Raw genomic sequence first — 12,589 nt, forward strand, 5'->3', positions numbered from 1 at the left:
TCGTTCCCTCACCGCACACTCGACACACAGGAGGTCAAAAAGACCTGTGGTCCCTCAGACCCATGGAGCTGCCTTTTCTGCTGTAGGAGGCAGTGCCTTTAGATCCCTCTCCCCAGGGACAATACAGTGTCACACATACACTGAACACATTCAAGAACATAACTATAAATGATTATAGAAAACTACAGATGTGGAACTTGCTGCCCCAGCTGCACCCCCTTCATCTTCAAAACATGGAGAGCATCCCAAAATATCCTTTGACGGTTTTGTCTTACCCCTTTGCCTCCGACTCTCAACCCTTGGCCCCAAAACGACACCCTGTATGTCCCATTATCAGTTGCCAGCGGGGCGTGGGGGGGGGGGACATCGTTATTATAAGGAGCCTGTTCACCCAAGGAGTCTACTTATGAAGCTTTGTTTGCTCGCCCGGCACGTTGGAATCTTTCATTCTGATCGTCCTCCCGAGATCGTGTCTATTTCCTTTCCATTTCAAGAGGCAGCTGTTGATGTGAGTTAAAATGGCCCTGTGATTTCTAATAAGTGCCTCGGCCCTCTGCTGATGACCTGGCTCAATCACACACCCTGAACAAGTAAGACGTGGTATTCCCCTTCCATGGTCATTAGGAAATAAAACCCAGCCTGTTTCCCTCTTCCTCAGCTGGCAATTTAACTCTTCCAGGTCCAGGCACAGCACTAGCCTCCCCATAAGTTTACTAAGTAAAATGACTGGGATGTGAGACAAGAGCAACATGGGCCTTTGGGGATTCAGGATGCTCTGGGCTATGTGCTTTTGTCCTGGAACATGGTGCTTTCTCTTGTTTTTTAAGTAGGAAGGTGAGGCTAGGTCAGAGGGATGGGGCAGGGCAATAGGGTAGCTGAGAGCTTGGTTGTCAGGTGGGCAGAACTCAGCAGACCTTGCCTAAACAGGTATCCAAGGTCAAACCAGCAAACATCCTCCCACCCTGGAGGGTCTGGTCCAACCTCATTCCTATCCTGAGTCTAAACTGATGGGGCTTTGCTGGCCACATTTTTTTCTATGTGCAAGAAAAGTTTACTAAGCACATTAATCATATTCTACAAGATGGCACAGTTTCGTGCGGCTACCTATGAGATAAAGCCGTTTATCAGGGCAGGGGAAAATGGAAATAGATCCAGAGTCCTCGTTTAGACCTGGTGTTAGCCAGAGGTGGGATAGAGCTCTGGACTGGTTTCAACAGTCTAAACAAAATGGCAAGTTCAGAGTCCCTGCTCCTCTCAACATTTACCTGAATGCTAGGCTGCAATTCCTGACTATCTATGCCTACCTTCTTCCAGGCAAGCAACAAATATTAGCTGAAGCCCTTCTCTCTGCTAAGAACTCCTGGCCTGGGAGCTAAGCATAGATCTTAGAAGAAAAAAAATAACATCCTCTTGGAACTTACATTCTAGTGGGAGAAGGTAAGACACACACATACAGACACACACACACACACACACATGCACGCACACACATACATGCATGCACTCATGCTTGCACACAGAACAGAGTCTTGCATTATACGGTGATGTTAGGCAATGATGAACTACATATGTGCTAACAGAGGTACCATGAGACTCCAGTGAGCTGAGATAGTCCTGCCTCCTGATGATAACAGCTGTCATGATGCCAGAGGGCAATGCATTGTTCCTGTTTGTGGCTGAGGTATAAACAAACCTATTGTACCATTAGTCATATAAAAATGCAAAACATACAATTGTGCACATCCTATAATATCTGATAAATGAGACTGAGCAATGGATGCTGGCTTATATGCTTGCTGTCCTTTTATCATTATTTTAGAGTATATCCTTCTGATAAACAAAACAGTTGGCCATAAATCAGCATGCCCTGTTGTTTCAGCAACAGCCTCCCACAGCTTCCGATTAACTGGACCTCTTGATTGTACCAGAGGTCATGATCACCAGTGACTGAGACTGTGTAGGGGTTAGTGCCAGCATTCTGTGACATTCACACAAGGAAATTGCCTCTCACCATATTTCTGAGAGCACAGCCCTGTCATTAAGCAGCGTGTGCCTGCATATAAACACATATTCATACATGATCTGCGTATAAAAACATACGCATGTGTGGTATGCATAACACAGATGCATACGTGGTTTGCATATAAACACATGCATATATGGTCTGCATATAAACACATATGCATGCATGGTCTTCATATAAATACACATGCAAACATGATTTGTGTATAAATACACAGTCTGTGTATAAACACATATGAATACACAGTCTGCATATAAACACATATGCATACATGATCTGTACATGTTGTACTCTACATACATGGTAGTACTCTAGAGAAACATTAGGAATAGGAAACCCTGAGATAGAGAAAAAGAGGTGTCCTGGACAGAGAAGACCTCTTAGCTGACACTGAGGGGGACCTTCAGGAAGTGAGGGGGCTCACTCTCATGACTAGAAGAGTTCACTAGATGGATGGCATGGTCACAGCAAAGGCCAGGAGGCGAGTGCCCCAGCGTGTTCAGGAATCAGTACGAAAGCCACAGCAGCTGGAGCAGAGTGCACAGGGAAGACGGCTAGAGAAGAGGTCAGCAAGGTCACCAGAGCCAGAGCAGAGAGGGCACCACGGGATGTCATGAGGGCTGGCTCTCACTTCAGATAGGTATTCATTTTAGCGGGCCTCCCTTAAAGCTCCCCAGTTCATTCAAGTTGAGTCTGGGAAGTTTGGCCCCAGATCGTCGGCCAGGTGCGCATGCTGCCCAGTGAAGAGGCTGAATACTGGATATATCCATGGGGCAATCACTGGGGAGCGCATGTGGGTGAAGGGGGCCTGCCTTGCTGATGTGTGCCCGGTGGGGCTCTGTTCTTGACTCCATTCCCTTCCAAGGGCAGGGTTGCGATGGGTAGAAAGCAAGATGGGCTGTCGAGTGAGAACTAAAACGCTGCTGGTTCTGGGTAGATGCTCCCCTAGCCGGCCAAGAGGAAGAACGAGTCTGACCTGAAGCAGAAACTTAAAGGACAAAACCCCCTACTTCTCTAGGGCCTAAGAATACTGATCACAACACCTCCAGCAGAAAGGGGAGAGCTGTAGACAACGGTCTGCAGGAGCAAGACAGATGAGGAATTCCAGGAAGAGAACCATTTCATTCTGAGTCTGTGATGAGCTGATTGTGCAATGAGCCTCAGCAAAGAAGGGAGACCTGGTCATACAGCTTACCCATAATCCTGCACCTCTTGGCTAGGCCTTACAAGGAATGCCTATGCATTTGGTAGCCTGGCCTGCCAGCAGTAGATACAGAAAGACAGAGGAAAGGGGAAGTGTGCCAGGGTGGCAGCTACCAAGGTCTATAAGTTAAACATCTTTCAAATGGCATGCAGACCCTGAGAGATCCCTCTGAGAACTGGTTCAGGGGATCCCTGGGAGCAAGCTGTCATGCTGCCAAAAATCAACCAATCGATCATACTTATTGCAGAGAAAGTGATGGTCCTATGATCTGTGCCACTGTCCAATTCTATTTTGAAGTTGAAGATCCTGGGGTCCACACAGAAAGGCCCAGGGCCTGAGTCTTAGGATCTTCCTAAGAAGTGTCTGGAAGCTGCTAGGCCTGTTCTCTGGGTAGAGCCCATTGCAAGACGCATCTTCAGTGATGCAAATCCGGGGGGGATACGGACTTACTATCCTTCCAGGTAAGACCCAAAGAGACATAAGTCTCACAGGACTCTCTCATATCCAACTTTCCACTTACAACAGGACTTCCTAACAAGGCTGACCACATGCACCAACACTCCTCAGATTGCTCTGGGCTCTTTTTGTCCCTGCCCCAGATCCATGCAGTAAGACACAGAAAGGCAAGTTTGAGGAACCAAATAGGGTGTCATCAGTGTTGTAAACCAACAGTGCCCCTAGACCATCAGCCAGCTTCATAACAAATTCAGAATTATGAGTAATTTCAGGCCACTGGGGTCCCTCACAAAGCTCTTTCATCTTTCTTGGTGGATAAACGTGAAGGGTGGGCAGAGCCAGCAGGTGTCATCCCGTGTGAGATCTGTTCAGCCAACCAGGCCGGATGTGGGTTTTCAGATGGAACGGGGCGAAAGCAGCTGCTCTGTCTTTAATTGTCAACCCTCTATGGATCGTGAGCAAGGAGAGGACAAAGAAGAGGGGTGTTTTCCCGGAACCCTCCCTTGGCTGCAGGTGCTCCATCAGCCCCAATCACACTCGCAGGCTGACCTCAGTGATTGTGCAAATTCCTACCTACAGAGGTGTGCGAGGGGAACTGGCCACGCTCTGAGTGGGCCACAGGTGAGAGACATTGTGACCTCTGACCATTAGGTAGTTTACAGGCTAAGGTGGAGACACATGTGTGCGTTCCCCCAGGGAATGATGCCTCAGAAGGCTCAGGTGAATTTCATCTCCAGGAGACCACGGGGTTGGCTTCCTTAGACAAACCATCCTAAAGGAGAAGAGGCCAGTGAGAGAAGTGTGTAATTGCCACCTCTACCCACAGTGAGCACTGTGGCAGCTGTCTAGAGCTCAAGACTCGTGGAATAAAAATTGAAACAGCCAAGCAGAGTGTCAGTGTTTACCGAAAGAAAGATGAATTTTGTCTCCTTGCAAGTTGTTTTGCAATAGACCAGCAAGTTCTGAAGCAGCCGGCGACATAGATTCAGAGCCCTATTATGGGGGAAACCTGGCAAGCAAGCATGCCCTCTGCCCTCTCCCTTTGCAGACCAGGAAGGTGGGGTCCAGGAGGTGGAAGGGACTTGCTGAGAGCCCTGCAGGCACAACCGGACATCTCTGAGCATGCAACTCTGCTCCCCTCCAATCCCTAACTGGCAGCTGCTCTTGCTGTAGGCATTCGATCCTGTGCCAGCACGTACAGAAGCCTCTGTGCAAACTAGAAAATGATGCTCTTCCTATCATGAGGCCCAGAGCAGGTGCACAGATGGATGAGTTGAGTGTGGCTGGATTTTAGCCTCATCCACCCAGCTGGACCAATGTTCCAGTACAAGGGCACAACCTCACAGGGTTGTGTGCAGTCAGCCCCCCATGCTCCTGTTTGGTTTGTTGGTTTTTCTCTTGCACCCCGGCTGCACTATAGGACCATTCCTCCCCCACTTTCTCCATGCCAGTGTGTTTGCATCCCTTTCCATGTTAGCTGACCCACTCCTTCCCTTCCTCCACCTCCCCAGACTCATTTCAGCCCAATTAGTTGTCAGCCATTCCCTTCTACCAGGCACTCTGTGCTCCAGCTCCTTTGGATTGATGGCTTGCACTCTGAAAATGTCTTGAGATATAATTGGCAAGCTACAGCCCATGGATCAAAGGGAGCCTGTGTCTGTTTTTGTAAATAAAGTTTTATTGGCACATGGCCTAGTCTGGTCTTTGACACAGTGCCTGTGACAGCTGTTGGGCTACAGCAACAGAGCTGACCAGATAGCAAGGCCCACAGAGGAAAAAAATGCTAGCCAAGCTTGTTGACACAATCCAGTAATCCTAGCTCCTTGGGAAGCTGAGGTGGATCGAAAGTTCAGAGCCAACCTAGGCAATACAGTGAGTCACTAAACTGGTTCAAAATAATTTAATTAAATATAATTCAGAGATATGGTGCCTGCCTAGTCTGCATTAGTCCCTAGATTCAATCCCCAGTACAAAAAAATAAAAATACAATTTAAAAGCTAACATATTTATCACTATCTAAAGAAATGATTAAGGGGCCCATAAGTTCACCAACTTAGTTGATGTCACTATCCAACAGATGGCAAGAGTCGACTCAAGATCAACCTAGAACATCCTAGACTCCTAAAGGACAAAATACCCTTTGATATTTTTGTATCTTTAGACCTTACCTTCTTTCCAGACTTGAGGAAAAGCACACAGACAAGTCCTCAGAAACTGGATTTGGAAGCTAAAAGCTGCCTTCCCGTAGCGCGCTCCTGAAAGTTCATGGTCTTGTAGAGACATCTCTGTTCTTGCCTTGGGCCCAACGGGGGACCACATGGCAGCCACCCTCCCAAAGGTGCTGACCTTCCCAGCGGCTCAGCCCTGTGTCTAATCGATGCTTCCTGTCCTCAGTTCTGAGCTGCTGCACTTGCCCTGGCAGCACGTCCTCTGCCTTCACGCTTGGAGAAGGGACAGCCAATCAAAGGAGTCCAGAGAGCACGACATTTAGACGCCCTGCAGCCACTGTCCCTGGTGACTCTCAGATCAGCTCAACTGCAATTTACAAATAATACAAGCATGTCTGCTGTCTGATGTCCCCACTCTCTCTGCCCTCCCAACTCCGCTTGGCAGGGTTTCTAAGAGCAGCACCCTGGAGTGGAGTGACAGTCCTACCCCGTCTATCCCAGGGAATTCAGGAAATCCTCTTAGGATGTAGAAGGAAGAGAGGGGAGAAGCTCCAAAGGTGACCCGAAGCAGACAAGCCTGGGCATCAAGGCAGGCACTGAGGGAATCAGAGAGCCCCAGTATATTGACCCCTGGGTGAGACAGTGCATGGTTTAGTGGGCACTATATACCACACACAGAGAATAGCCCACGTATTCCTGACCATTCCTAGGAAGACAGCTTGCTGTCATCATCTCCTATATGAGACAATTCAAGGGTACTGGACATGAAATCCTAGTTGGTCAGAGGCATATTTATAACTCAAATCACATCACTTTGAGTTCCAAATTCAGCCTCTGTCCTTTTTTAAACATCGGGACCCCAAGGCAAGAACAATCTAAGGTCAATAAAGTATGATCTCAGATGGTCACTTTCCTAAAGGGTCCATCTTCCCACAAAATCCGTTTCCCAACAAAACCATTAATCTACTCCAGGAAATTTGAGATGGTGATGCTTCTGTGGATTACCCAGCTCCATCTTCCCCTGACCACCAGCAAGGCCTCCAGCCAAGGTCCTTTGTCACTGAGTAGTAGCCTCCTTCCCCTTGTCTTCTCTTTCATGTATACACCATGCTTGATTTTATGAAACTGCAGAACTCCCTCCCCACTGCCCTGCAGGCTCCTTAGGGTACACTCAGCCCTCTGTCTGCCAGTGGTCTGGTACCCTTAACCATACAAATGCTGAGGATGCTGAAGGGGAGAGAAGGATGCAGCAACAAGCTCAGGGAAGTGACTGTCCCTACCTGGGCAGCTATGGGCCAGCACAATAGGTCATCTATACAGCATTTCAGTTCAAACTGGCTGCCTGGTGGGAGGCATACGTCTGGTTCTAGCCACTGAATTTGAGTCTGAGACCTACCACTCACCTTCTTCAATATCTGAGATAGATTGGAACATCCTTATTTCAGTGTCTGCAATAGGAACATGGCATCAACCCGCCTGAGTCTCAACAGAAGGAGGGTTGATTTTGGAGGGTTGATTTTACACGATTTCAAAACAGCATCTTGCACAGGGACACATGAGCATTTGTAATATCTTAGATGTGCACATTTCAAAACAGCCTCACTGTTTCAGGTTTTGTTTCCAATGATCTTATTATGATCCCTTCAAAACGCAGGATTATCTTTTTCTGCCATGGGCAGGTACAGAAAAAAAAAATACCCTACTTTATACTGACAATGGGATGCGGTAAATGACATTCTCAGGAATTGATACTCAGCGTCATTTGTGATCTGTTAGGTATTTGTGTGTATGTGTATGCATGTGTATGGTGTATGTGTGTTCACATGGGTATGTGGGTACATGGACATGTGTATACATGTGTATGGAGGCTATAGGTCAACGTGGTGTCTTCCTTGATCACTTTCCACCTTACCTTTTCAGACAGAGTCTCTCACGGAACCAGGCACTCACTGATTGGCCAAACTGGCTGGCCAGCAAGCTTCAAGAATCCAACTATCTTCCCGACCTCAACTATGTGTTTTAAATTTACATCACAACACTCAGGGTGCTGGGGATCTTAACTTGTGTCCTTATGTATGCAGTAATGGCAGGATTATAGCAATGCTCCATCTCCCCAGCCCCTTGCTAACGTCTTCAAGAAGACTTCCAAGCCCTTTCTGTTTACTTACCTATTTTAATATAGAAGACGTTCAAGGTCGTACAGCTGGGTTTTCAGATCAAGTCATCCCTCAGCAAACTGGATATGCAAGCCTTGTCCGGAATATCGGAGGAGTGCCTCAGGGAGCAGTAGACACACTCGTCAGGAAAACCAAGCTGACTGCTTCGCATCAGCCTGGGAGTTGGTTTCTGACCATCTCTGACCATCTCTGGGCCTTTACCCTCTTCCTTGGAGCTCATTTAAGGTTGAAAAGGATGCCTCGGGTGCTTGTCTAATAGAACTTCACAGGTGAGGCTCCCAAGGTTGAACAAGATGACAAGATTTCCCCTCTGTAACCCAAAGGCAGCTTTACACTACTTAGACCTACCACAATGAATAGCACCTGTCTTATTTGTCACTTTTGGTTCCAAATTACTTTGACTTTTCCTTAAAAATTTCATCATTTTTAGAAGGCAAACATCAACCCCCACGGAGACCCATAACAGTGGAAAATTGGCCATGAATAGATTCAACTGTATTAACATGAAGTGTGTGGTTTTATCCCTTGGCATCCTAACCCACTTGATAGGGGCTGCTTGACTTAAATCCACTCCACAAATTAGAAAAGTCTGGGCCAAGAATTTCTCCAGCCAGCACGTAAGCCTGAAACTTTTCTCTTCCAAGAGCAAAAGAAAGTCTACCTCATTTGGGCATTCGGCAGTCCATGACTAGAGACCAAGGTACACATGCATGCATACACACATGCACACATGTGAAGAAGCAACTTTGGAGCAAAGTCAAGCTACAAGAGGTGAGTCAAACCCATGAGTTCCCAGAATCAGCAGGCATCTCAGTGACTAGGATATCCTTAGCAAGAGCCTAGGGAGGAAACAAGGGTTCATCCTGGCTTAGGGGTATCAGGAAGGGTCCTTTGGACACATCCAGGACTAAGGAAAATATGCAAAGTTTGTTTTCTTGAAACAACAATAAAATCGGGCTCAAGCCCCTCCTGGGAAACCTGCCCTATTTTTCCTTGCAAATGCAGGGTTTGAGGACTCGGGAACTAAGACAATGCCACTGTGACTAGTCTCAACATAAGGCGGAGACCTGGCTCTGAAGATGAGCCCAAGTTCAGAGTGAGACCAGGAGCACTGTTCCCATGAGGTCCAGAACATTGATCTCATGAACACGGGCCTCCTTAGACCCCCACTGCAGGCTTCCACAGACCCTCTTCCTGACCTGGTGTTCCTGCAGCAAGAAAGGATGCCTGCAGAGGCAAGAGCCAACAGGAAGCTGATGTCCAGACTCTTATCTGAGCATAACCGCCCATGGCAGATGTTCCCAGCAAGTAGAAAAGCATTGAGATGTGCCTTTAGACTTGCCAAGGTCTTGGAATAGGAAACAAGAGCTACTGCAGCCTGGCACACGGACATCTTCCCTGGATGAGGAATGTTCAGGAGCTAGTGGCTAAGGGAGCTAATGTCATAACATCTGATGACTAAGGTAAGCACACAGGTTACCAAATAACTGCAAAGTAACTGAAAATTGCTCTCTGTGGGTCCCCTCAGCCTGCTCCTGGTCCTACTGTTTCTTTGCCTTTGTCTGCCCCCAGCCTCCAAGGTCTAGGCCCCAATGTTCCTTAGATGTTCTATACTTTCTGCTCCAGCCTTCTTTGGATTCCCTTCAAATTCTGTGAACCCCCACCTCCCAGAACCTTCCAGGAAATCCCTTCCAAACCTATGGAGTCTTTGCTGTTTACAAGAACAATGTATTCTCAAGCAGCCAGCTCAGTAAGGCTGAGGTGACTGGGAAGAGAGCTGGCTGGCTCACTGTCCTTCCTCCAGGCTGAAGCTGGAGCATAACATGTCAATGTCACCACTGTGAACAGATGTTACTAACATGTGTACAATCAATAAGAGTCATTTGAGCAGAACCAGGACAGAGAAACTGAAAAATGACATCACTCCATAGGGTGACAAGGCAGGATCACAGGCAACCCTAAAGATGTAGATCAGACTTTCTCTCTCCATCCTGCCTACCTCGTGCATGTGTGTGAGTGTGTGTGTGTGTGTGTGTGTGTGTGTGTGTGTGTGTGTGTGTGATATATATGTATATGTAGTCCTAGAATCCTAGTAGGGTCTGTGTGGCAAATGGAGAAAGATGGAAGAATGGAATAGAGAAAATTTTAAAAACGGTCTTTTGTACCCCTCCCCAAACACTAGGAATCATCTTCTTTCTATAGCGAGACTCAAGGATTAAAGTTCCAATCACACACTTCAGGTAGACCAGAAAGCCTAAGGAGACACCACTCCATTACATATACGGTAGACAGGGCCATCCGGGCTGCATAAAAACACAAGCATCACCCAGGACTGATGCCAGGCGTCTCTCTCAATTCTCTCACCCCACTTCTGTCTCAGTTTTCTTCTAGTCTTACAGCAACAGACATCAGTGCTGACTAGGAAGGTGACGCAGGAGGGAAGAAGATCCCACAGACTCCGCAGACCTCAGACCCACCAAGTTAAAAAACAAATCTCCTATGTTGAGTTCATCCATCAACCACAACCGGACATGTGGACCAGATACGCCAGTGCACGCAAACATGCCAGTGCACGCAAACATGCCAGTACACACATACAAATACATACGAACAGCTGCCAGCCGAGCAAGACCCTCAGGTAAGCATTCGATGGGTGGTACTTGGCCAAGAACAAAGCATAGTCAAAGTCACAGGAGTGAGTCAGAAGGCAACTCGCTTCCTAGTACATTTATTGGAGCTTGGTTAAGAGTGAATGCAATCGGGAGTGCCCGGCCACAGCCCCATCAGCCCAATCGGACCAGAGCTCAGGGGGCCTGGTACCTTTCTTCCCATCATAGACAACATTATTAAAAAAAATAAACTTTACAATAATACATTTTCGCTCATCTGTAGGGTATTATTTCCATAGTTTTGCTTCTTAAAAAAATGAAAGAAAGAGGAAATCACAGGCTATATGTATATGGATATACACATATGTGGAGAAAGGGGGCCCAGTATGTACAGACGGCGGATGAATGCCTCAGAATAAGGAAAGAGAAAATGGAAAAGAGAAGAGAGAAAGGGCAAGCTTGGGACCCCACCAGAGTCCAGCTAGGGTCTCCCTAGCCCCCACTCAACAGCCCTTCTCCCCAAGTGAGATCTGCCAAATGGACCCACAAAAAAAAATCCAAAAAAAGCCAACAGAGGATCGTTTCTCTTTGACTTCAGGATTCCTGGCAGGAAGGAGGAAGGAGCATCTTGGAGCTGGCGCCCAACCAAGGCTTGCTCCTTCCCTGGAGGAGCTTCCTCCTGTTAACAGCTCCTAACCCCATCTACGCTACAGACACAGTTGGCCTGGAGCAGCCATAGGGGTTCCCACTCCAGACTCAGACCCACTAGGCCACCTAAGAGCTGGGGGTGGCAGCAAACCATCTCCATCTTCAAAGCCAAGAGGAAGAGGTGACAAGGTCCTTACGGCCAGCCCTGCTTCCTTGTTGACCGACACACTCTGCTAGTCCCTGGGCGGGTTGGTCCCCATAGTAGGCAGCTCGAGAAACAGCTGCAATTGTCCTTTCTCCAGTTCACACCAGGCACAGAGAAGTCCCTTCCACAGCAGGCCGTCATATGGTCCCGAAAACACCAGTGAAGAGAAAAGAGTCATCGCAGAGCCTCGAGCCCTCCTTGGTGGTGCTGGGTGGTCCTTGCGCGGGGACCTCTAGGCAGGCTTCGGGCTGCCTGCCTGCTTGTCTGTTTGGTTTAGAAAAACTTATCCAGAGAAGAAACTTGGACGGAGAAAGGTTCAGAGACAATGTAGAAAAAAAAAAAAAAAAACTTTTTTTGCAAGGTGTGTGTGTGTGTGTGTGTGTGTGTTTCCATTTTGTCAGGCGGGAGTCACATCTGGGTTCCTTGAAGAACTATTGTGCTGGGTTCCAAAGGCCTACAAGGCCAAGGTCGACATCAGAAGTGGGAGTACCATCAAGGCAGCCGACAGTCTTGCCCTGCTGGAGCCTGAATAAAGTTTGTTCACCTTTTTGCTCCCTGGACTGATATTTGTCGTGAGCTGATCCATGGCAGAGGAGGTGACACATACAAAGAAAACAACAAAAACCCATCAGTAGGGCTGTGGTCAAAGAAACACAAGCCGAAAGCTGTCTTCCCCGGCCCCGCCTCTCTCGCTGCCTAGAATCCGTCTTTTGCTTCCCTCACCCTCTGAGGGTAGAACTGTGCCTTCAGGGAACTGGGGAAGACAGGAACAAATGGCAGACTCTGTCTCTTCTAAGCCTCGAGGTCATGGGTAGCAGTCCTGTCGACCTCCACACTGGCAAACAAGCACACTGGCATGAGCTTGTAATCCCAGCATTCAAGAGGTGGGAGTAGGAAAATCGTTAAGTTCAGGGGTAGCCTTGAGTACAAAGTGAGTTCAAAGCCAGTAAGGACCCTAAGGTAAAGATTCTATTTCAAAAGCAGCAAGTAAACAAAAACGATTCCAAACAGGTGGTTTATAAGGGCCTGATTATTGATAGGGAGAGGAGAAGGCCACCTGCTCCCTACTCCCAACTGATGAAACACTCTTCCTCAATCA

At 47.8% G+C, this 12,589-nt stretch overlaps 1 protein-coding gene across 2 annotated transcripts in view; it reads right to left on the reverse strand.

Moving 5' to 3' along the window:
* Positions 1 to 10,740: 10,740 nt before the first annotated feature.
* The window catches only part of Gfra2 (GDNF family receptor alpha 2), a 92,878-nt gene continuing 91,029 nt past the window's right edge, over positions 10,741 to 12,589 (reverse strand). For both annotated transcript variants that reach the window (XM_057786065.1, XM_057786064.1), the window contains one exon: positions 10,741 to 12,067. In XM_057786065.1, coding sequence (XP_057642048.1) covers positions 11,945 to 12,067 — 123 coding nt within the window. In that variant the 3' untranslated portion in view covers positions 10,741 to 11,944. The remainder of the gene's footprint in view (positions 12,068 to 12,589) is intronic.

Source organism: Chionomys nivalis, chromosome 12 (assembly GCF_950005125.1).
Source record: "Chionomys nivalis chromosome 12, mChiNiv1.1, whole genome shotgun sequence".
Lineage (NCBI taxonomy): Eukaryota > Metazoa > Chordata > Mammalia > Rodentia > Cricetidae > Chionomys > Chionomys nivalis.